The sequence below is a fragment of the Heteronotia binoei genome, unplaced genomic scaffold (assembly GCF_032191835.1).
Source record: "Heteronotia binoei isolate CCM8104 ecotype False Entrance Well unplaced genomic scaffold, APGP_CSIRO_Hbin_v1 ptg000721l, whole genome shotgun sequence".
NCBI classification, from domain to species: Eukaryota; Metazoa; Chordata; class Lepidosauria; order Squamata; family Gekkonidae; genus Heteronotia; species Heteronotia binoei.
This window is the reverse complement of record NW_026800077.1, coordinates 27,141-52,336: the sequence shown is the minus strand read 5'-3', so window position 1 is coordinate 52,336 and position 25,196 is coordinate 27,141. Positions and strand designations below refer to the sequence as shown.

Genomic DNA, 25,196 nt, shown 5'->3' with positions numbered 1-25,196 from the left:
CTGGCTTCGGTCGGGTAGTCCGCACCCCAGTGGGTAAAGAACGTGTCGCACTGTATGGTGAAGTACTCCACGTCTTCTGGACTCCCGTCGAATGTAATTTTCAGCTCTCTCCCCCCCCCTGTGGCCGGGGGTGCCGCGGGTTGGGGCACCGGGGCCGGCAGGGCCGGTAGGGCTGGTGCAGCTGGGGCCGGCGGCGCCGGCGGTGCGGGCACGGGGACCGCCGGGGGCGCCGGAACTGGCGGCGCCGGGGGCGCTGGGACCGGCGGCGCGGGGGCCCCCGGGGCCGGAGGCGCCACTGGTTGTGGGGCCGGTGGGGCTGGAGCGGGCACCACCGGCGGCGCGGGAGCCAGCGGGGCCGGTGGAGCCACGGGCGGTTGCCCCAGCGGCAGCCCTCCCACGGGGATCCCCAGGACCGCCGTTTGCAAGGTGCGGAGCTGGTCGTAGATCGCGCCAAGGTTCTGTTGCATCTCCTCGGCCATCATAACTCGGGAGGCGTGTACGTCGTTGTGAATTTCCCGTACATAGTCGAACAGGTCGTTGCGGAGGCTCCGGACCGGGTCGTCCCCGCCTCGCGGTTCTGGACCTTCGCCCTGGTCGTCGTCTCCGTCTCCGCTTGCCCCGTCGCCCAGCATACTTCTGTACCGCTGCTCCGCCGCGTCGATCGCCGCTGTGGACTTCCGCGGGCTCCAGGATCGGGGTGCGGCGGACGCGTCCACCGAGAAAGGTGCGGGCACCTTAATCTTGCGCCTCACCCCCGTCACCTTCGGGTCGAGCGGCGGGTCCTCCGTTGGAGTGGTGGGCTCTCCGTTGTCTGGAACCTTTGCAGCCATCGGGCTGGGTTTCCAGTTCAGATAAGCTCCAAAACAATAGCATCACTGTTATAATGTCAGAACTTAAGAACTCCAGGCAGATCCCATACTTAGTTTCCAAGCTAGGATTTTATTAGAGAGAACTAAGAACTGTTAGATACAAGGTACAAGATAACAGTGATGGCGAGAGCCAGCACTGGCCCAGTTTTATATAGTAAAACAAACAACCCACAAAGCTTTAATTCACACCGTTACAGGCACATCTGTCTTCCCACCAGTGCTATCAGCAAAGACATTGCCTCCTTACTCTGAAGGCCACACGATTCGGCTTCAAAGGGTGTCAGTGTGAGAAAGTACAGAGATACAACATTATTCAGTCCACAGCCCCCAAATACTTTGGATACCATCGGGGCAGGGTTAACTACTACTCAGGCACTTCAGGTTAAGAAAGGTTACAATATGGGGTCGGTCTGGTTCAACGTTCAGGTCCACTCTATGCATACTTGCCAACCATCAATTATACTGGTTCTACATTAAGCTAGCAATAGTAAAGTTACAAGTTCTGACAGTGTGTGGGAGAGATAACTGTGAATTTCCTACATTAGGGGGTTGGACTAGATGACCCTTTGGGTCCCACCCAACTCTGTTTCTAATAATAATTAATAATAACTCAGATAGTGCTCCTGAGGGAGAAACCGTCTTAATAACGAGTTGCTCCCTAAAGACCATGCTTGGAAATATTAACTCTCTTCTTTTGCAGAATTCCTATTGAGCTGAAAATTCCTTTCTTCTCCGTCTGTTCTACAGAGCGAGGCCTCTGATTGTGGATCAGGAGCAGCCCTTGAGGAGCGAAAGTGCTGTCAGAATAAAGCAAGAACTAAAATGTGTTTTTCCTCCCCTCTTCCTCAAGGCTCAGAGAAGGAACTTCAACTAATCCTCTTCCAATTTCAGAAATTCAAGGTGAGGCGAGAATAATTTCCAGCCGGTTTGCGTCTCCCGCTGGGTAGGGTCCTGAAACGACCAGCCCTGGGTTACATGCGAAGCACCGCAGAAGATTTAAGGATTTTCTTTTTAGAAGGGGGGGAGGGAGGGGAAAAGAAAAAGAATCGGCCCAGTTGGGATGGAGTGAGCCTGCAAGTCATAAAGACTCAGAAAACTCGGGAAACAGAATCCGTGGGAGCTCTGGGTTGCTAGGGAACAGAAGGATGTGCTGGTGGAAAAAGACACTGTCCATGAGGGAAGAAGAAGAAGATGATATTGGATTTATATCCTGCCCTCCACTCCGAAGAGTCTCAGAGGGGCTCACAATCTCCTTTACCTTCTTCCCCCACAACAGACACCCTGTGAGGTAGATGAAGATATTGGATTTATATCCCGCCCTCCACTCCGAAGAGTCTCAGAGTGGCTCACAATCTCCTTTCCCTTCCTCCCCCACAACAGACACTGTGAGGTAGAAGAAGATATTGGATTTATATCCCGCCCTCCACTCCGGAGAGTCTCAGAGCGGCTCACAATCTCCTTTCCCTTCCCCCCCCCACAACAGACACCCTGTGAGGTAGATGAAGATATTGGATTTATATCCCGCCCTCCACTCCGAAGAGTCTCAGAGCAGCTCACAAACTCCTTTCCCTTCCTCCCCCACAACAGACACCCTGTGAGATAGATGAAGATATTGGATTTATATCCCGCCCTCCACTCTGAAGAGTCTCAGTGGCTCACAATCTCCTTTCCCCTCCTCCCCCACAACAGACACCCTGTGAGGTAGATGAAGATATTGGATTTATATCCCGCCCTCCACTCCGAAGAGTCTCAGAGCGGCTCACAATCTCCTTTCCCTTCCTCCCCCACAACACACACCCTGTGAGGTAGATGAAGATATTGCATTTATATCCCACCCTCCACTCCGAAGAGTCTCAGAGCGGCTCACAATCTCCTTTCCCTTCCTCCCCCACAACAGACACCTTGTGAGGTAGATGAAGATATTGGATTTATATCCCGCCCTCCACTCCGAAGAGTCTCAGAGCAGCTCACAATTTCCTTTCCCTTCCTCCCCCACAACAGACACCCTGTGAGGTAGATGAAGATATTGCATTTATATCCCGCCCTCCACTCCGAAGAGTCTCAGCGGCTCATAATCTCCTTTCTCTTCCTCCCCCACAACAGACACCCTGTGAGGTAGATTAAGATATTGGATTTATATCCCGCCCTCCACTCCGAAGAGTCTCAGAGTGGCTCACAATCTCCTTTCCCTTCCTCCCCCACAACAGACACTGTGAGGTAGAAGAAGATATTGGATTTTTATCCCGCCCTCCACTCCGGAGAGTCTCAGAGCGGCTCACAATCTCCTTTCCCTCCCCCCCCCACAACAGACACCCTGTGAGGTAGATGAAGATATTGGATTTATATCCCGCCCTCCACTCCGAAGAGTCTCAGAGCGGCTCACAATCTCCTTTCCTTTCCTCCCCCACAACACACACCCTGTGAGGTAGATGAAGATATTGCATTTATATCCCACCCTCCACTCCGAAGAGTCTCAGAGCGGCTCACAATCTCCTTTCCCTTCCTCCCCCACAACAGACACCTTGTGAGGTAGATGAAGATATTGGATTTATATCCCGCCCTCCACTCCGAAGAGTCTCAGAGCAGCTCACAATCTCCTTTACCTTCCTCCCCCACAACAGACACCCTGTGAGGTAGATGAAGATATTGGATTTATATCCCTCCCTCCACTCCGAAGAGTCTCAGAGCAGCTCACAATCTCCTTTCTCTTCCTCCCCCACAACAGACACCCTGTGAGGTAGATGAAGATATTGGATTTATATCCCTCCCTCCACTCCGAAGAGTCTCAGAGCAGCTCACAATCTCCTTTCCCTTCCTCCCCCACAACAGACACCCTGTGAGGTAGATGAAGATATTGGATTTATATCCTGCCCTCCACTCTGGAGAGTCTCAGAGCGGCTCACAATCTCCTTTCCCTTCCTGCCCCACAACAGACACCCTGTGAGGTGGGTGGGGCTGGAGAGGGCTCTCACAGCAGCTCTGGCAGAGCTATGGCTGACCCAAGGCCATGCTAGCAGGTGCAAGTGGAGGAGTGGGGAATCAAATCCGGTTCTCCCAGAGAAGAGTCCGCACACTTAACCACTACACCAAACTGGACTCTGTTGCCTATATTTAATTTTTTTTCTTTTGCTCCTTGTTTCTTATGAAATGTGGTTTTAACTTCCATAAAAGGATGCCGGGGTGAAACTGCCTTATACATTCATGTCTGCTCAGCGCCGTTGCCCTGCTCGACTAAGCGTACTTCTTGTCATCGGGATCCGCAAAAAAGGGGGCCGCTCTCCCCGTCCTTACAGCAAGGTTTCCTGACCTAGACTTATTGGTCATCTTGATGTTCATTGCTGAACCCGCAGGAGAAGTTGAATGAGAAGGAAGATCTTGTCGATCTGTCTACTGACATTAAAAAAAGCTCTTTTCACTGGATGGCCAGGGCATGCCAAACTCTCGGTCGAAGTGTACTGTTATTCTCAAAAACCTCAAAGGCCCTGGGCCTGATTGCTACAATCTTTTCGGTTTGAAGATAGATCCAAGCGGGCAGCCGTGTTGGTCTGAAGCAGCTGAACAAAGCAGGAGTCAAGTTTCATCTTTAAGACCAACCTGTTTTTATTGAGAAGGTCAGCTTTCGTGCGTTCTTAAGCCCACTTCATCAGACGAGGAATCCAGCACAGGGAGCAAAGCCCTAGAGAGCTGAGCAGAGCCGTACATAGCTGGTAGCTCAGAATACCATGTTGCATTCTGAGCCACTGCCTACCAGGCTCTGCTCAGCTCTGTATGGCTTTGCTCACAGTGCCGGATTCCTCGTCTGATGAAGTGCTTACTATCAAAATCACGAGGAGTCCTGCAATAAGCGGTTCCTTACTTTCTCCGCACCCTCTGGAGTTGGAACGCGGAGTTGAAAAGTTTTCACCCACCTCTGTGCTTACTTGAAGAAGCCATTTATCAGGCTGTGGAAAGACTTTGTGGGGACATTTCATATATCGTATACTCAGTGTTCTGGACTTCTTGTTCTTTTCAGTTTTAAGAACATAAGAGAAGCCATGTTGGATCAGGCCAATGGCCCATCCGGTCCAACACTCTGTGTCACACAGTGGCCAAAAAAAATTATATATATACACATATATATATACACACTGTGGCTAATAGCCACTGATGGACCTCTGCTCCATATTTTTATCTAACCCCCTCTTGAAGCTGGCTATGCTTGTAGACGCCACCACCTCCTGCGGCAGTGAATTCCACATGTTAATCACCCTTTGGGTGAAGAAGGACTTCCTTTTATCCGTTTTAACCCGACTGCTCAGCAATTTCAGCAAATGCCCATGAGTTTTGCACTAAATATGCTCACACACGGTTTACGTGGGGTTTACAGTGCTTCCAGTGGTTTTCTTATATTGCTTACTCAATACACCGGCTCCAGTTGTGTTGATTATTTTCTCCAAGGGAAACTGATTTCTGCCGTCTGGAGATCAGCTGTCATTCTAGGAGACCTCCAGGGCTCCCCCAGAGATTGGTAACCCTAGGTGGCAGCATCAGGGATGCTAGTAGAGCAGCTGTCCCTTCCCACATTTCCCAGATCGAGCCATAGAAACGGAGACCAAGACTGGAGCCCCCCCCCCCGCCCGTATTCATTGCCCCACCCACAGAGGCAAAAGGAGGCGAGCGCCTAATTACGGACACTCACGGTCACGCACTCACCATTTGCAGCACATCCGAGGAGACCATTTGCATGCAGCACATGGCGGTGGCCAGAGCGCAGACAATCGTGGAGAGGATATTGAGGGCGCACACAGTAAACAACAGGTCCTAGGCAGAGGGAAAAGGGAGAGACAGGAGTCAAAACGTCACTGCTTATCACAGCCAAACAGACCAAGGGGACAAAGACTTTTCGGCTGATCGAGTACTAAAGGCTGTCGAGCGGTTATCTCCTTGATGTGGGTCTCTATTAGACCCCTCCCATCCCCCCCCCAGCACAACCCCTTTTTCAACTCTGGCTGCAGATATAAATACACAAAGGTTCACTGTGGGGTGGGGGAGAATTAGATCACCTCCCCCTTCCTGTGCCTCAAATATGAAATGCACCTTTTATACGATTCTGAAAGTTTCTTCAAGCAACACTGGAGAATCTGTCTATGAAGAAGAAGACGACTGCAGATTTATACCCTACCCTTCTCTCTGAATCAGAGCTCAGAGCGGCTTACATATGCCTATATCTACTCCCCCCACAACAAACACCCTGTGAGGTGGGCAGGGCTGAGAGAGTTCTCAAGGAAGCTGCCCTTTCAAGGACAACTCTGCGAGAGCTATAGCTGACCCAAGGCCATTCCAGCAGCTTCAAATGGAGGAGTGGGGAATCAAACCCGGTTCTCCCAGATAAGAGTCCCCACACTTAACCACTACACCAAACTGGCTCTTCATCAAAGATTAGTAAATGAAGCAAGTGTGGATAGGGGGTCCAGACGGCAGCCAGCAAGGCTGAACTCTCACAGCCAAAGAATGTGTCCAATGCTCAGCTTCTCTCACAGTGCGCAGACTGCAGAGTTTTATGTTAAGATAAGATTCATGGCCCAGATTCTGGTAACATAAGAGCCCCACTGGATCATAAGAACATCAGAGACGCCATGTTGGATTAGGCCAACGGCCCAGCCAGTCCAACACTCTGTGTCACATAAGAACATCAGAGAAGCCATGTTGGATTAGGCCAACGGCCCCTCCAGTCCAACACTCTGTGTCACATAAGAACATCAGAGAAGCCATGTTGGATCAGGCCAATGGCCCAGCCAGTCCAACACTCTGTGTCACATAAGAACATCAGAGAAGCCATGTTGGATTATGCCAATGGTCCAGCCAGTCCAACACTCTGTGTCACATAAGAACATCAGAGAAGCCATGTTGGATTAGGCCAACGGCCCAGCCAGTCCAACACTCTGTGTCACATAAGAACATCAGAGAAGCCATGTTGGATTAGGCCAACGGCCCAGCCAGTCCAACACTCTGTGTCACACAGTGGCCAAACCCCAGGGTCCCTCAGGAGGTCCACTAGCAGGGCTAGAAATTCAGAAGCCCTCCCACTGTTGCCCCCCAAGCACCAAGAATATAGAGCATCACTGCCCCAGACATAAGAGAAGCCATGTTGGATCAGGCCAGTGGCCCATCCAGTCCAACACTCCGTGTCACATAAGAACATAAGAGAAGCCCTGTTGGATCAGGCCAGTGGCCCATCCAGTCCAACACTCTGTGTCACATAAGAACATAAGAGAAGCCATGTTGGATCATGCCAATGGCCCCTCCAGTCCAACACTCTGTGTCACATAAGAACATAAGAGAAGCTCTGTTGGATCAGGCCAGTGGCCCCTCCAGTCCAGCACTCTGTGTCACATAAGAACATCAGAGAAGCCCTGTTGGATCAGGCCAGTGGCCCATCCAGTCCAACACTCCGTGTCACATAAGAACATAAGAGAAGCCCTGTTGGATCAGGCCAATGGCCCATCCAGTCCAACACTCTGTGTCACATAAGAACACAAGAGAAGCCCTGTTGTATCAGGCCAATGGCCCATCCAGTCCAACACTCTGTGTCTCATAAGAACATAAGAGAAGCCATGTTGAATCAGGCCAATGGCCCCTCCAGTCCAACACTCTGTGTCTCATAAGAACATAAGAGAAGCCATGTTGAATCAGGCCAATGGCCTATCCAGTCCAACACTGTGTCACATAAGAACATAAGAGAAACCATGTTGAATCAGGCCAATGGTCCATCCAGTCCAACACTCTGTGTCTCATAAGAACATAAGAGAAGCCATATTGGATCAGGTCAATGGCCCATCCAGTTCAACACTCTGTGTCACATAAGAACACAAGAGAAGCCCTGTTGTATCGGGCCAATGGCCCATCCAGTCCAACACTCTGTGTCACATAAGAACATAAGAGAAGCCATGTTGGATCAGGCCAATGGCCCATCCAGTCCAACACTCTGTGTCACATAAGAACATAAGGGAAGCCCTGTTGGATCAGGCCAGTGGCCCATCCAGTCCAACACTCTGCGTCACAGAAGAACATAAGAGAAGCCCTGTTGGATCAGGCCAATGGCCCCTCCAGTCCAACACTCTGTGTCACATAAGAACATAAGAGAAGCCCTGTTGGATCAGGCCAGTGGCCCCTCCAGTCCAACACTCTGCGTCACATAAGAACATAAGAGAAGCCATGTTGGACCAGGCCAGTGGCCCATCCAGTCCAACACTCTGTGTCACATAAGAACATAAGAGAAGCCATGTTGGATCAGGCCAGTGGCCCATCCAGTCCAACACTCTGCGTCACAGAAGAACATAAGAGAAGCCCTGTTGGATCAGGCCAATGGCCCCTCCAGTCCAACACTCTGTGTCACATAAGAACATAAGAGAAGCCCTGTTGGATCAGGCCAGTGGCCCCTCCAGTCCAACACTCTGCGTCACATAAGAACATAACAGAAGCCCTGTTGGATCAGGCCAGTGGCCCATCCAGTCCAACACTCTGTGTCACACAGTGGCCAAAACCAGTTCTTCTGTAGGTCCAACAACAAAGCATAGAGGTTCAGGCCTTCTGCTGATGTTGCCTTCTTCTACTGGAATTCAGAGGCTGACTGCTTTGGAACATGCTGGGTCCTTGTTAAATGCACGTGTTGGGAACTCTCTGGGGCCAACAGCACTTCCTGTTCCCTTTTCTGAACATTATGTATTTATTATGGCCAGGGGCTTGCTTATCTTCAGGACCACCTCTCCCCATATGAACACCCCCCACCGCACCCGGCTCTGAGGTCTGCTGCTCAACACCTCCTCATAGTCCCTTGTCCTAAGGATGCCCGACTGGCTTCAACGAGGGCCAGGGCCTTTTCGGTCTGGGACCCTACCTGGTGGAATGAGCTCCCACTGGAGATCTGGGCCCTGCGGGACTGATCAAGGTTTCGCAGGGCCTGTAAGATGGAGCTCTTCCACCAGGCTTTTCATTAATCCAGCAGGCGTCGTCTGAAAGTCATCGCTTCTCCCATGGTGTGATGCTGTGCTGTCAGCCATCAGCCGCATGCCATTTACCGCCTGTGCCCACAAGATTGTTTACTGTGCTGCTCTTGCTTTGTAATGTCTATTTTATGATATTATTTTAACTCTGTTGTTTTATTGTTGTAAGCCGCCCTGAGCCCGCTTGCAGGATAGGGCGGGCTATAAATCTAAAAATTAAATTAAATTAAATTGATTTGTTTACAACATTTTTGTTAGCCACCTTTCTCCTTTGTGGAACTCAAGGCGGCTTACAACATAAATAAAACAAGCAGTATTTTTCTTTTTCTTTTTTAAAAAAAACCCACCCAAATGACCACAATTTAAAATCTCAATTAGGACTGCCAATTAATAAAAACTAAAATATTAATATCCAGTCCACCTGCCTCCTGAAGGTTGACAGTGAGGGGGTCAGGCACACCTCCTAGGGGAGGTTGTTCCATGATTGTGGGGCAGCCACCAAAAAAGCCCTGTCTCGTGTTTTCACCAGGCGGGCTTCTTTGATTGGCGAGACAGTCCGAAGGGTCTATCCCTGCCATTTTAATTCCAGGGACATGAACACATTGGAGAAGACAGTCCTTCAGATACCCCAGTCCCAAGTCACATAGGGCTTTTCATTTCAGAAACAACACCTCAATTTGGGTTGGGGAGCAGGTTTGAAAACCGGTGTAATTGCTGCACTACCAGGGCTGCATGCTCCTTGTTGCTGGTCCCAACCAGCATTCTAGCTGCAGAATTCTGCACTTGCTGAAGATTCCGTACAGTCTTCAAGAGTAGTCCCAAGTAGGATGCACTGCAGTAGTCCAGCTGAGACGGAACTAAGGCACAGATCACTGTGGCTTAGATCTAGGAACAGAGGCTGCTGATGTACCAGCTGAAGCTGGGCAAAAGCACCCCGAACCACCACAGCCACCAGGTTTTTCTAAGGTGCCAAGCTGTCGTCCCCAAATGTGAAGCTGACTTTCCGAGTGCTTCACCCAAGCGCTTCTGGGAAAAAAACAAACAAACAGTTCCAGCACCGTTATCGAACCCTTCGCTCCTTATCTCCAAAAGGCACCGATATCATGATTCCATTAAGGTGCTAATGTATTTAAATTTAATCAATCCACTAATTGGTTGACGAGCAGATGGTTAATCAACTAAAACTGCATTAACTGGCTGGCGGCCCTCTGCGCGCACACAGCCCTCCCCCCCCCAACCGCGTCTGCGCAATCCTTTCCTTCCAGGCCGGGAGGACACCATGACGCTGCAAATGGGAAAGGGGTTTCTACTGCCTTGCCCTTCTACATATTGCACCTGCGGGCAAACCGGTGACTCTTTCTGGGATCTTACGGTTCCGACCTCACTCACACTTACAACACAAACAAGCAAGCAAAGCAATGGGGTGCAAGGAAAATCCACAGGGAATAGAGGAAAACGTTACGCTAACCAATACCGGGCAGCAGCAAGAATGGAGGAGAGGGGTAGAATGTCTTTGTCTAAAAGACAGCCTCCGTTCCCATTCCTTCCAACTGCCGACGTAGGGTTGCCAATCCCCAGGTAGGGGCAGGGGATCCCCCGGTTTGGAGGCCCTCCCCCTGCTTCAGGGTCATCAGAATGTCTGCTGAGCACTCCATTATTTCCTACGGAGACTTATTCCCATAGAAAATAATGAAGAATTGATCCGCGGGTATCTGGGGCTCTGGTGGGGGGGCTGTTCTTTTAGCTAGAGGCACCAAATTTGACATATAGCATTCACGCCCTCTCCCCAAAATGCCCTCCAAGTTTCAAAAAGATTGGACCAGGGGGTCCAATTCTATGAGCCCCCCAAAAAGGTGTCCCTGTCCTTCGTTATTTCCTATGGAAGGAAGGCATTGAAAAGGAGTGTGGTCCCTTGAAATGTGATGGCCAGAACTCCCTTTGGAGTTCAATTATGCTTGTCACACCCTTGCTCCTGGCTCCGCCCGCAATTTCTCCTGACCCCACCCCAAAGTCTCCTGGCTCCACCCCCAAAGTCCCCAGATATTTCTTGAATTGGATTTGGCAACCCTATGCCGACAACCTCTATGGGGTTGTTGCTGTTCAGTCGCCCAGCTGAGTCCGACTCTTTGTGACCCCCTGGACCAAGTCACGCCAGGCCCTCCGGTCTTCCACCGTCCTCCGAAGTCTGCTCAGATTCATTTTAGTCACATCAGTAACGCTGTCCAGACATCTCCTTTTTTGCCGTCCCCTTCTTCTTTTGCCTTCTGTCTTTCCCAGCATCAGGGTCTTCCCCAGTGAGGGCTCCCTTCTCACTTGGTGGCCAAAGTATTTGAGCTTCAGCTTCAGCATCTGAGCTTCCAGGGAACAGTCTGGGTTAATTTCCCTTAGGACTGACTGACTGGATCTTCTTGCAGTCCAAGAGTCTTCTCCAGCATCACAGCTCAAAAGCATCTATTCTTCTGCGCTCGGCCTTCCTTATGGTCCAGCTCTCATAGCCATACATTACTACTGAGAATACCATCGCTTTGACTATACGACCACGGGGTTGCAGCCAGCTAATGCAGAAAAACAGAAAGCTCATGCGTCTCTTTCGGGCTTACGCATGTCTCTGAACAGCTGGCGTCTGCTGGTGGAAAGTTGCCAACTTCCAGGAAGCAGGCTGAGTCCAGAAAAATGTGTCAGTGGGTCCCTGCCGGTTGACAGCAGCCTGGGCCGGCCTTGCTGCCTTCTCAAACAACACGGAGGAGTAACAGATCAATTAGGAGGCTGCAAGAGAGCAGGAAGGAAGGTCCAGAGAGTGGGTGGATGCAGGTCTGCAACTCCCTCCTTTAGAGACAAGGGAAAGCTCGGCTGACCAAGCTTCAAGGCAAGGCAGCTCTTCAGAAACACAAGGAAGAAGGGAAAAGATCTGCACAGTCTTAAGGGAGGCGTGATGGCTCTGTAGCAGAGCATTTGCTTGGGATGCAGAAGGTCCCAGGTTCAATCCCCAGCATCTTCAGTTGAAAGGATCAGGTAGGAAGTGAAGAGGAAGACCTCTGCTTGAGACCCTGGAGAGCAGCTGCCAGTCTGAGTAAACAAGACTGGCTGTGATGGACCAAGGTTCTGATTATAGGGAGGGATGGTGGCTCAGTGGTAGAGCATCTGCTTGGTAAGCAGAAGGTCCCAGGTTCAATCCCTGGCATCTCCAACTCAAAAGGGCCCAGGCAAATAGGCGTGAATAACCTCAGCTTGAGACCCTGGAGAGCCATGAATGGGGCTGTGGGCTCAGCGATAACAGCATCTGCTTGGTAAGCAGAAGGTCCCAGGTTCAGTCCCTGGCATCTCCAACTAAACACGATCCAGGCGAGTAGATGTGGAAAAACCTCAGCTTGAGACCCTGGAAAGCCGCTGCCAGGTTAAGTAGACAATACTGACTTTAATGGACCGAGGGTCTGATTCAGTATAAGGCAGCTTCATATGTTCATATGTTAGGTATAGTGGTCAAGTGTGCGGACTCTTATCTGGGAGAACCGGGTGTGATTCCCCACACATCGACTTGCAGCTGCTGCAATGGCCTTGGGTCAGCTGTAGCTCTGTCAGAGCTGTCCTTGAAAAGGCAGCTTCTGTCAGAGCTCTCTCAGCCCCACCTGCCTCACAGGGTGTCTGTAGTGGGGGAAGAAGATAAAGGAGATTGTCAGCCACTCTGAGACTCTGATTCAGAGAGAAGGGCGGGGTATAAACCTCTGGCCTTCTTCTTGGTATATGGCAGCTTCATTTGTAATGTAATGTAATGTAAAATTTTATTTATATCCCGCCCTCCCCCGCTGAAGCAGGCTCAGGGCGGCTAACAGCATTTCAAGTAAACAATACAATAATAAAAACATTAAATTCACATTAAAATTCACATTAAAACCAGTCAATAGTCAATAATTAATTAAAACATTCCTAAATTAACACTGGCGGTAAACGTTATTAATCTGGCGGTAAACATTAATTCAGTTATTGGTGAACGCCTGTTTGAAGAGGGCGGTCTTGCAGGCCCTGCGGAACTGGTCTAAGTTCCGCAGGGCCCGCACCTCCTCTGGGAGTTGGTTCCAGAGTTGTGGGGCCGCAACGGAAAAGGCCCGAGTGCGGGTGCTTTGAAGTTTAACTTCTTTTGGCCCAGGGATATTCAGTCTGCTTTTCCCCACTGACCTCAGTGCTCTCTGGGGCTCATATGGGGAGAGACGGTCCCTCAGGTAGGTCGGTCCTTGGCCATATAGGGCTTTAAAGGTTATGACCAGCACTTTGTACTGGATCCGGTATACGATTGGCAGCCAGTGCAGTCCGCGCAGCCCCGGCCGTATATGTTCCCATCTTGGGAGACCAAGTAACAGCCTGGCCGCCGCGTTCTGCACTAGCTGCAGCTCCCGGGTCCGGTACAGAGGCAGCCCCATGTAGAGAGCGTTACAGTAGTCCAATCTTGAGGTGACCGTCGCGTGGATCACCATTGCTAGGTCCCGACGCTCTAGGAAAGGGGCCAGCTGCCTCACCCGCCTCAGGTGGAAGAATGCTGATTTTGCATTACAGGGAGAGGCCGTGGCTCAGTGGGTAGAGCTTGTCACGTGGAAAGTCCCAGGTTCAATCCCCAGTATCTCCACTTTAAAGGACGAGGCTGACTTTCAAGCCTCAGCTACTGAAAAAGCGCTTCATTCCTGGGCCCCCCGTTTTATGTTTCCCAATTTCACCATTTGTTTTAGAGCGCGCACACTGGAAATGTAATTATTAAAAAGGGGGCTCAGAATGGTGTGGGCTAGATAGTGGAGATATCGGTGCCGCACTTCGCACAGAGAGGATCACCCCTGCTCTATTTTAATGGCTGCGGCACCTAATTAAACAGAGCCGTCACTAAAGTTAAGAGGCACAAGAAATGTTTGGGAAATTAAAGCCATAAATAACCCCTCTCTCTCTCTCCCTCTCTCTCTCTCCCTCCCCTCTTCCAACAGATTTTAATTAACATCTGTCTATTTTTCAAGCACTCCGAATCAAGTTCAGGCATTTGTTTTCCTCAGAGACACAAGAGACAAAGCTAGCTTCGTTTAAGCATACCAGCCCAAGTTATTTATTTTTTTGTTTGTTTTAGAAGGCATACTGCGCACCTTCTAAGCAAGGGTGCTCTGCACAGAACGAAGCAAAAAGAAAAGTCTGCTGAGAAAAATTTGAACTCTCTAACCCAGAGTTGTCAAACGTGCAGACCAGAGACCAAATCAGGCCCTCGGAGGGCTCCTATCAGGCCCCCGAGCAATTGGCTGTCATCTGCTTCCTTCTCCCCCTCTCTTGCTTCCTTCTGCATCACAGCTTGCTTGGCCAGGCTTGCTCAACTGCACAGGAGCTACAGAGCAAAGCCTCTATTTTCTCCATTGGCTGAGGCTCCTCCCTTGTGGGGGGGAGGCACAGCTTGTTTTTTTAGGCTCAATCACACAGCAGAGCTATGGAGCCAAGTCTCTCTTCCTTCCATTGGCTGAGGCTCCTCCCCCTCCTGGGGAAGGAAGGAAAGAGCCAGAGCTTCCTTTGCCCAGTTCCCTGGATCCCATAAGAGAAATACAAAGAAAGCACCTTTAAGACCAACGAGTGCTAATGTTTTAAGCATGTTTTAAGGTTGTTGTTTTTTTTAAATATTGAATTGTGTTCGTCCGTGTCCTTTATAAAGTTTGTATCTTTGCTCCCTAATCTTAAATAGGTGTACATATAGCCTGGCCTGACATGGCCCGGCCCAATAAAGCCTCTTTTATATCAGATCCGGCCCTCATAACAAATGAGTTCGACACCCCTGCTCTAATCTGTATATCAATAGGGTGGGAAATCTCCTGGCACGGGCAGCAGTTCTCCTCCCATTATTGCAACTCAGATGCCAAGATCGACAAGGAGATCGACAACAGGCTGGCAAAGGCAAACCGTGCATTTGGCCGACTGCACAAAAGAGTGTGGAGCAACAAGCATCTGAAAAAAGGCACAAAGATCAATGTTTACAAAGCGGTTGTGATGACAACCCTCGTCTACGGCTCCGAATCGTGGGTTTTATACCGTCATCACCTGCGACTCCTCGAGCGCTTTCATCAGCGCTGCCTTTGCACCATCCTCAACATCCACTGGAGTGACTTTGTGACCAACACTGAAGTCCTCAAGCGGGCAGAGGTTACCAGCATCGAGGCACTGCTGTTGAAGACGCAGCTGCGCTGGGCAGGGCATATTTCCAGGATGGAAAACCACCACCTTCCCAAGATTGCTCTGTATGGCGAACTTTCCACCGGCCATCGAAATAGAGGGGCACCAAAGAAGACTTTTCCCTGCAGCCACTGTGGCCGGATCTGCCTGTTCCGCATTGGTCTTGTCAGCCACCAGCGAGCCTGCAGCAGACGTGGACTACTGCACCCTTCTTAAATCTTCGTTCGCGAAGTCAAGCCAAGAGAGAGAGAGAGATTGCAACTGTTCTCCAGGTGACCAAGATCAGTTCCCCTGACGAAAATGGCTGCTTTGGAAGGCAGGCTCGCTGGTAGGATTGCCCACTGAAGCCCCTCCCCCCAAAAACCCTGCCCCCCTAGGCTCCACCCTCAGAATCTCCAGGTCCTCCCCAACCCGGAACTGGGAACCCTTGTGGTAGATAAATAATAAACGTTAAATCTACTATCTGTCCCCGGACCAAGGGAGGCCAGACTGTGCTCCACATGGGCCAGGGCCTTCTCAGTGGCAGCACCAACAATGTGGAACGCCCTCCCAGAGGCCATAAGGACCCTGCGGGATCTCTCCCAATTCCACAGGGCCTGTAAAACAGAATTATTTCTACATGGGAGATTTCTAAATGGGAGAAGACTGCCAGCCCACACTGCTGAGCGACATCACTCGGGAGGTGGTGGGCTCTCCTTCCTTGGAGGTTTCTAGACAGAGGCTGGATGGCCACCTGACAGCAATGAAGATCCTCTGAATTTAGTGTGTGTGTGGGGGGGTGTTTGTGAGTTTCCTGCATTGTGCAGGGAGTTGGACCAGATGACCCTGGAGGTCCCTTCCAGCTCTATGATTCTATGATTCCACTAAACATTAGGAAGGGCATGTTTAGCCTGGAGAGGAGGCAGCTGAGAAGTGATAGGAGCATCATCTTGAAGGGCTGTCCTCTAGAGGATGGTGTGGAATTGTTTTCTATGGCCTCAGAAAGTAGGACCAGAACCAATGGGTTGAAATTAAATCAAAAGAGTTTCCGGCTCAACATTAGGAAGAAGTTCCTGACCATTAGAGTGGTTCCTCAGTGGAACCAGCTTCCTCCTCGGGAGGTGGTGGGCTCTCCTTCCTTGGAGGTTTTTCAACAGAGGCTAGATGGCCACCTGACTGCAATGAAGATACTGTGATTTTAAGGGAAGGTATTTGTGAGTCTCCTGCATTGTGCAGGGGGGTTGGACTAGATGACCCTGGAGGTCCCTTCCAACTCGATGATCCTAGGATTCTATGAGGAATTACGATTACTATAGGATCGCTGTCAGAAGAAAGAAAGTCATGATCCCGCCTATACTGAGGTTCTGAGCAGGACCATGAAATGTATTTTAATTGTTATTTTATTGTTTTGAATTGTAACCTTAAAATGGTTTTTAGATTGACTGTTAGCCGCCCTGAGTCTGCATGCGGAGAGGGCGGGATAAAAATCTAAATAAACAATATAATAGACTTAGGAGCAGAAGCTAAAATCGTCACCTGTGCTTTGCCACAAAGCCTTCCTCTGCGTTACGGAGTTGTTGTTTTTTTAAATCACGTAAATAAAATAAACTCTTTAAAAAGCTGTAAGCCAAATATCACGCTGGCTGTTAGGAAAACACAACTGGCCTCTTCCCGGTTGGGAGCCCATCATGGGCTTAGCGGATCTAGCTGATAAAATTACGGGAAACCATTGGGGAGCTTTAAAAATTAAGAACTCCCTAAGACGAAGAAAGGGTCTTATTGCCAAACGTCCCAAAGAGCAAAAGAAAACACACTGCCCTGGGTTCTTACAACCTTTCCTCCAGTGCTAACTGGCAAACTAACATGGCCATGGAGGTAAGAGAAATTCAACCACCAAAAGGCACTCCGATGCTGAATTTGCCCTCTTCCCCAGACCTCAAGCTGAGAAGTCTGTGGCTCAGTGGCAGAGCCTCTGCTTGGCCTGCAGAAGGTCCCAGGTTCAGTCCCCGGCATCTCCAGTTAAAAGGATCGGATAGGAGGTGATGGGAAAGACCTCCGCCTGAGATCCTGGAGAGCAGCTGCTTAATGTCAGAGCCGCCCCCAAATCTCCAGGAATTTCTCAACCCGGAACTGGCAACCCTGTTAGGAAGGAGCTTGGGGTCACAAGCAATGTTCCTTCTATGCTGCAGAGTCTTGTGAGCAGAAATTCTACTTTGTGAACGACTGGCATTAAAATCGTGAGCTCCTGCGTAAATCTGTTTGCTCTGGGGCCATTTTTTGTGAGCTAAGGCAAAAACGTGTGGGCCAGAGCTTTAAAAACTGTGAGCTAGCTCACACCAACTCAGCTTAGAGGGAACACTGGCCACAAGCAGTGTTCCCACTAAGGTGAGTTGGTGTGAGCTAGCTCACAGTTTTTTAGCCTCCGGCTCTCACGTTTTTATCTTAGCTCAGGAAAGACGGCCCCAGAGCAAATAGATTTTATGCAGTAGCCAAATGGCAGGCTCACAACTTTAATGCCAGGAGCTCACACAGTCGAATATTTGCTCACAAGACTCCACAGCTTAGAGGGAACATTGCTCACAAGAGACCAGGATCTAGAGCAGGGGTGCCAAACATCTGGCGTGGGGGCCGAATCAGGTCCCCGGAGGGCTCCTATCAGGCCCCCGAGCAACTGGCTGTCATCTGCTTCCTTCTCCCTTCTCTCTTGCTTCCTTCTACGTCACAGCTTGCTTTGCCAGGCTTGCTCAATTGCGCAGGAGCTACAGAGCAAAGCCTCTATTTTCTCCACTGGCTGAGGCTCCTCCCTTGGGGAAGAAGGGAGGGAAGGAAGAGCTTGCATTGCCAGGTTATTACAATCGCACAGCAGAGCAGCAGAGCCCAGCCTGTCTTCCTTCTATTGGCTGAGGCTCCTCCCCCTCCTGGGGAAGGAAGGAAAGAGCCAGAGCTTCCTTTGACCAGTTCCCTGGATCCCATGGGAGAAATACGAAGAAAGCACCTTTATGACCCACGAGTGCTAATGTTTTAAGCATGCTTTAAGCTTTTTTTAAAAAGGTCTTTGTGTTTGTCAGTATCCTTTATAAAGTTTAAATCTCTGCCATATAAAATAGGTACACATATGGCCCGGCCCAACGCGGCCCGGCCCGACAAGGCCTCATTTATATCAGATCCGGCCCGCATAACAAATGAGTTTGACACCCCTGCCCTAGAGGAGGTTCTGAAGCTGTTTTAACAGCCGCCAACACCTACCAGTTAGTACTTCTAACAACAACAAGAACAACAGCACGATGGCACCTCTCGTTTTCCCCCTTCTATTCTTTGCCTTCGTTATGAAAATGCAATTTGACAGAGTTTTCCAAACGGCGGCATCAGCCTCTGCCGAGAGCCCCTGCCCGCGTATCTCGGGTGCCGCAGAGTCGCCCTCCAAACCGAAACCTATAAAAAGAAGCTAAAATTATCCAGCAGCAGCTCAGAGAGGTTAAACGCTTCAGCGAGAGGCCTCGGCAAGCGATAACAATAATAAGAAAAATATCCCAAAGACGTCTTTTGCGCTCTTGGAAAATCTAAACGGGCAGAAGTCGTGTTTTTCGCACGGCGAGTCCCGCCTATCGTTCGCCTAAATCCGATTGCACCGTAACAATGTCTCTTCGGCACAATGACGGCTTAATACTGCAGGCGCCGTTCTTTCACAACCCTTAAAACTTGACCCCTGAGATTTTTTAAGAATAGAAAAGAGAAACGCACACCCCTCGTGGCTTCTTCAAGCATCTTGCATACAGTCTGAGAACCTGCTCATTCGAAACATGTTTACTTCTCTTCAAAGGAACTCCTTTTAGAGTTTCCATAGATGAGCATTCTCTATAATCTTGGGAAATTACAATGATCTGCAAACAATCAGATTCTTCTGACAACACAATTCTAGCAAGCCCTGGATGGTGGGGTAGGGTGGAAAATTAACTCAGGTGCCATTTCGTAAATATTAAAGAAACACGCTCCTATCCAAAGGTGAGTCTTATAGAAGAAAAAGAAGAATTGCAGATTTATGCCCTGCCCTTCTCTTTGAATCAGAGACTCCGAGCGGCTTACAATCTCCCATATCTTCTCCCTCCACAACAGACACCCTGTGAGATAGGTGGGGCTGAGAGGGCTCTCACAGCAGGTGCCCTTTCAAGGACAACTTTTGCGAGAGCTATGGCTAATCCAAGGCCATTGCAGCAGCTGCAAGTGGAGGAAGAAGAATTGCAGATTTATACCCTACCCTTCTCTCTGAATCAGACAATTCTCTCTGAATCAGACAATCTCCTATATCTTCTCCCCCCACAACAGACACCCTGTGAGGTGGGTGGGGCTGAGAGGGCTCTAATAGCAGCTGCCCTTTCAAGGACAACCTTTGCCAGAGCTATGGCTAACCCAAGGCCATTCTAGCAGGTGCAAGTGGAGGAGTGCGGAATCAAACCCGGTTCTCCCAGATAAGAGTCCACGCATTTAACCACTACACCAAACTGACGTCTTCTTCCCCAGATCTCTGTTCTACGAACGCAAACTTCTCCCACTTGGAATCTGTGTTTCTAACAGAGGTGGAATTCTAGTAGGAGCTCCTTTGCATATTAGGCCACACTCCCTGATGTAGCCAATCCTCCAAGAGCTTACAAGGCTCTTTTTTGAAAGCTCTCGGAGGATTGGCTACATCAGGGGTGTGTGGCCTAATAGGCAAAGGAGCTCCTGCTAGAATTCCACCCCTGGTTTCTAATATGTAACTCAAAGCGATGATTGACATTTCTGCATTGAGGGGATATTAGGAGACAGGCGGGAGGCTGTTAGAGGGGGCTCACCGGGGAGCTGAATAGAAGACTGCCTCAAGTTATTTCAATCCCCTCAGCAAAACCGTGGTGGTGGACCTAACAGCACCCCGTAGGACTTTCCAGACAAGGCGGTTTGCCATTGCTTGCCTCTGCAACCCTAAATCTCCCATCCAAGTTATGGCCAGGGGCAATATTCTCTCTACACTGTGGAGTCTTGTGAGGCAAAATTCTACTTCATGAGCTACCGGCATTAAAGTTGTGAGCTACTGCATAAATTAGTTCGCTTTGGGCCATTTTTTCCTGAGCTAAGGACAAAAACGTATGAGCTGGAGGCGACAAACCTAGCTCACACTCACTCAGCTTAGAGGGAACACTGGATGGGGAAAAAGAACAGTCCCCTGTGCAAGCACCAGTCGTTTCCGACTCTGGGGTGACGTTGCTTTCACAACGTTTTCACGGCAGACTTTTGACGGGGTGGTTTTGCCACCATTGCCTTCCCCGGTCATCTACGCTTCCCCCCCCCCCCAGCAAGCTGTGTGCTCCTTTTATCGACCTCAGAAGAACGGAAGGCTGAGTCAACCTCGAGCCGGCTACCTGAAAAACCCGGCTTCCGCCGGGGATCGAACTCAGGTCGTGAGCAGAGCTTAGGACTGCAGTACTGCAGCTTTAACACTCTGTACCAACCTCGGAAGGATGGAAGGCTGAGTCAACCTCGAGCCGGCTACCTGAAAAACCCAGCTTCCGCCGGGGATCGAACTCAGGTCGTGAGCAGAGCTTAGGACTGCAGTACTGCAGCTTTAACACTCTGTACCAACCTCGGAAGGATGGAAGGCTGAGTCAACCTCGAGCCGGCTACCTGAAAACCCAGCTTCCGCCAGGGATCGAACTCGGGTCGTGAGCAGAGCTTAGGACGGCTGTACTGCAGTTTCAACCCTCTGCGTCATGGGAGTAAGGTTTTATTACTCTGCACCACTGGATCGGAGTAAGGTTTTATTATGACCATTCTAATCCAAGAAGCATTTAAAGGGAGAGGTTGAGCTGATGTAAGTTAGCGCACCTTCCGGTGATGTCAGGGGCGTGTGGCAGGTGCCTAGGGGTTATGCTGATGAGCTCTGGCACCTCTTTTCCCACAAAATGATGCCCAGCTACACTGCAGCTGCAAAGCACAGCATCCATGCTTCCGCCCTCCCGTTTCCTGCTTCCCCAGCAGAGCAACTCCAAAACAGGCTGCAGCCTGACTGCTGAACCGCACAGGCGAGGAATTCTCATTGCCGCTGTGCCATTTTCCTCCGAACTCTAGCCAGAGGAGTTGCTGATTCCAAGACAACAAGGTTTGATTGTCAGCCTGGAGGGGGGGGGGGAATGCACAACAGGGCTGGGAAAACCTCTGCTGAGCAAATGACCCTGCAAAAGGGATCGAGGAGTGTCACCGGAGGAATTCAGGGGATGTCCTGCGTTAGAGAGAATTGCTAGAAATAAGTGCAGAAGAGACCGGGGTGGGGGGTGTGGGGTGTGGGGTGGGATGTCACGCTGGCCTGGGTTCAAAGAAAACAGGATGGTTCAGAGTATCTGAAATGGGGGAAGGGGGGGGGGGAGGAAACTAACATAAAATTAAAACTAATAAATAGAAATCTACATGTATTAATAAAAATAAATAGAAATCTACATGCAGTGTCCTTGCTGCTTATCCTATGGCCGGGGTGGCCAACGGTAGCTCTCCAGATGTTTTTTCGCCTACAACTCCCATCAGCCCCAGCCAGCATGGCCAATGGCTGGGGCTGATGAAAGTTGTAGGCAAAAAAAACATCTGGAGAGCTACCCTGCCCTATGACACTGATTTCTCGCTCAGGCTGGTCTATCATTCTTTTTTTAATTTATTATTTCAAACGTGAGCTGCCTTCCTCTCTTATAGGACCTCAAGGCAGCTTACAATGTAAATAACAAAGCAAGAGAGATGTAAATCTGCCCAATTGTTTTGTGGGGGCGGGGGGGGGGCGGAGAACTGCACCGCTACCAATCCAAGAAGGGGGCCTTTCTCTATCAAAAGCATTCCAGAACGCAGTCTGCCTTGCGACGCTCGATCCCATTTTTATCCCCTGGGCTTCATCACGTTGGCTTCCAGAGTGAAAACATTCTGCTGTGCTCCCTTGTCCCATTCAGTTTATGGATGAGCATGCAGGATGAGGAGCTGTGAAGGTGCTTACGACACTCCACTTCCTCTAGCGGTTACGTCCTTTAGCTTTCTCCCTCCTCCCCCAGGTAGCTTTGACGACAGCAGGGAAATGGATACTGTGAGCAGGGCTTTTTGGGTAGCAGGAGCTCCTTTGCATATTAGGCCACACCCTCCCGGATGTAGCCAATCCTCCGGGAGCTTGCAGTAGGCCCTGTACGAAGAGCCCTGGAAGCTCCAGGACAATTGGCTACATCAGTGAGGTGTGGCCTAATATGCAAAGGAGTTCCCGCTACAAAAACAGGCCCTGATGGCGAACATACCAATGGAAGCTCTATGGGAACTGTGATTGACTCAAGTTCACCCAGCTGGCTGCATGTGGAGAAGGAATGGGGAATCAAACTCGGTTCTCCGGGTGAGAGTCCGTTGATCTTAACCACAACACCAAACTGACTCTCTTGTTTCCTGCACTATGGCTGGACAGATCTCTGCTGTAAGCGCTACACGCCATTGTACTACTTTACCTCTAGAACTGACAATTCGCACTAACCCATCCATGGTTAGAGTGCAGTACACTCTAAGCGACTCAACATTAAGCTCTTGAGTTCTATAGCGATAGCGGCCCCGTGGCGCAGAGTGGTAAAGCAGCAGTACTGCAGTACTGTGATTTGAACTCTCTGCTCATGACCTGAGTTCGATGCCCGGCGGAAGCTGGGTTTTCAGGTAGCCGGCCCGAGGTCGACTCAGCCTTCCATCCTTCCGAGGTCGGTCAAATGAGTCCCCAGCTTGGTGGGGGGAAAACGTAGATGAGTGGGGAAGGCAAAGGCAAACCACCCCGTCAAAAGTCTGCCGTGAAGACGTTGTGAAAGCAACGTCACCCCAGAGTCAGAAACGACTGGTGCTTGCACAGGGGACCTTTCCTTTCCTCTATAGCGATACCAACATGGCTGACTCCACTGAAACACTATCGACTCAACAGGAAGACACTGCGCCAGATTTCCATGCATAACAGATTGGCTCCCTGCAGAGAAATGAGATTCGCTGCTCTTCTCCAAAAGCCGTTTCCAATTACCTTGAACTTTGGGAGGCTCGTTCGGCAAACATGGAAAGGGCAAAATTAGTGGGTGCCCGACGCTGATTGACATCCTTGTAATCTATCCCCCAAACGCAACCCCCCAACATCATTGCGGACGAAGGTTCCAAGGCCTGCCTGGCTCAACGACGCAGTAAAAGAAGACTTCTTTTACCCTTGATTGACTTCAATTACAGCGCGCCATTGCTTATGTGCCCACAAAAACCGGGGGAAGGAAAGATAATGAACAATAAAGCCTTTTCACCCATGAAATTGCTCTCCGCATACTCCTTTTTACGTGGGAAACTCAAGGATGGCTGTGCTTTTTTAAAAAAAAAAGAATCAAGATTTTAAATGAAGACGGTCCCTCTGGTTGGGGCTGAAAGAAGCAGCCACCCAAAGGGAGCCTGAGTTCCAACAGCTACTCAGTAAGGGACTCTCTCGGAAGCGGAGTTCTTGTTTATTCTTCTGTATTTATTTATTGGATTTATATCCCGCCCTCCCTGCCGAAGCAGGTTCAGGGTGGCTCACAGCAATAAAGCAATCAGAACAATAAATAACCCTTTAAACAATTCATCCGTTCTAAAAATTGACAGTTAAAGCAAATTAAACAACAAACAGTTCAAACAATTTTGGTGCTTCAAAACTTGAAAGGTTTTGATGCAAATAGTACTGACTTTGGCAGTCTAAAGGTAGCTGAGGTTGTATCTCGGGGTGAAACGTAAAAACATTTTCGTTCACCTTGGAAGCTTTTTTGCAGCATCCCTGATTTCCCGGTTAAGGTGAAAACGCTGTTCCAACAAAGTACAAAGACGACCTGACTCCAGTGGTCACAAGGGACAGAAATTTTACTTGCAAAAACAGAAGCACATCTTATGTGACCCATTCATGTGGAGGCATTATTGTGAACAGATTAACTTCCAAAAAGGGTTAACATTACAGCTCCAAGCCTGGATAAGAGAGAAGAAGAAGAGAGAAGTCCCACATAAGATGAAGCAGAAGACAACCACAGGCCAAAGAGAAGTCCTATATAAGCAACATACAAAGAGAGATCCTCTCTAAGATGAAAACAGAAGGCAAGCAATGGCCAAAGAGGCTCAGCATCTAGAGAGCCAGTTTGGTGTCGTGGTTAAGTGCTCAGACTCTTATCTGAGAGAACCGGGGTTGATTCCCCACTCCTCCACTTGTAGCTGCTGGAATGGCCTTGGGTCAGCCATAGCTATCCCAGGAGTTGTCCTTGAAAGGGCAGCTGCTGTAAGAGTTCTCTCAGCCCCACCCACCTCACAGGGTGTCTGTTGTGGGGGAGGAAGATAAAGGAGATTGTAAAGCACTCTGTGTCACGGGCTGGGGCCGGGTCAGGCAAAGTCCAGGGACAGTCCAAGGTCTGTAGCCGGTGAGCAAAGAGGGTCCAAGGCGCAAAAACCAAATCACAGTCCAGGTATCGCAGGTCAGAGGTTCAGAAGCCGAAGTCAGGGGGTCCAGGAGTCAAAGCCAAAGTCAGGGGGCCCAGAAGCCAAAGTCAAAAGCCGAACGTCAGGTAAGTGACTAGTTGCTTCCACAAAGCCTCCTCCCAAAGCCCACACCTATATAGCCCTCTGCTGTCTGTTGCCCATTTGGGCTGATTGCTGGCTCAGAGAGGCAGCCAGGATCCTGCTGAGACTCAAGCATCCTCACTCCTAAAAGGGCCAGAATCCTTTCAAAACTCAGGGCTCAGGGAGCGCCTTGCTCGTGAGCGTGCCGCCCTCCTCCCATCCCTGAGGTCCTGACGGAGGCGGTCACGCACACGAGCCACCCGAGAGGGCGAGGCAGGGGGGCTTGGATCTTCTCCAGCAGGAGGCAGGGGCACTGGTGCAGGTGGCAGGGGCCCAGTTTCTTCTGCAGGCTCAGCTTCTTCTGCAGGGTCCCCAGCACCCATGACACTCTGAGTCTCTGATTCAGAAAGAAGGGCGGGGTATAAATCTGCAGTCTTCTTCTTCTAACTGATGAAAGGGTGGGGCCAATCACCAAGTCTCCCTGAGAAAGGCAATTCCCTCAACTCTTTCCCTCTAGATCCCCTGGCATGCAGAGTTACAATATCCAACAGGAGCTGGATTCAAATCCAGCAGCACCTTATAGACCAACAAGATTTTCAAGGATTTGGAG

At 50.1% G+C, this 25,196-nt stretch overlaps 1 protein-coding gene across 1 annotated transcript in view; it reads right to left on the bottom strand.

Moving 5' to 3' along the window:
- Nucleotides 1-5,561: 5,561 nt before the first annotated feature.
- The window catches only part of LOC132590779 (protein ENTREP2-like), a gene marked incomplete at both ends in the record, with an annotated part of 35,631 nt that continues 15,996 nt past the window's right edge, over nucleotides 5,562-25,196 (bottom strand). The window contains one exon of the mRNA XM_060263700.1: nucleotides 5,562-5,669. Within this exon, the coding sequence (XP_060119683.1) occupies nucleotides 5,562-5,669 (108 nt within the window). The remainder of the gene's footprint in view (nucleotides 5,670-25,196) is intronic.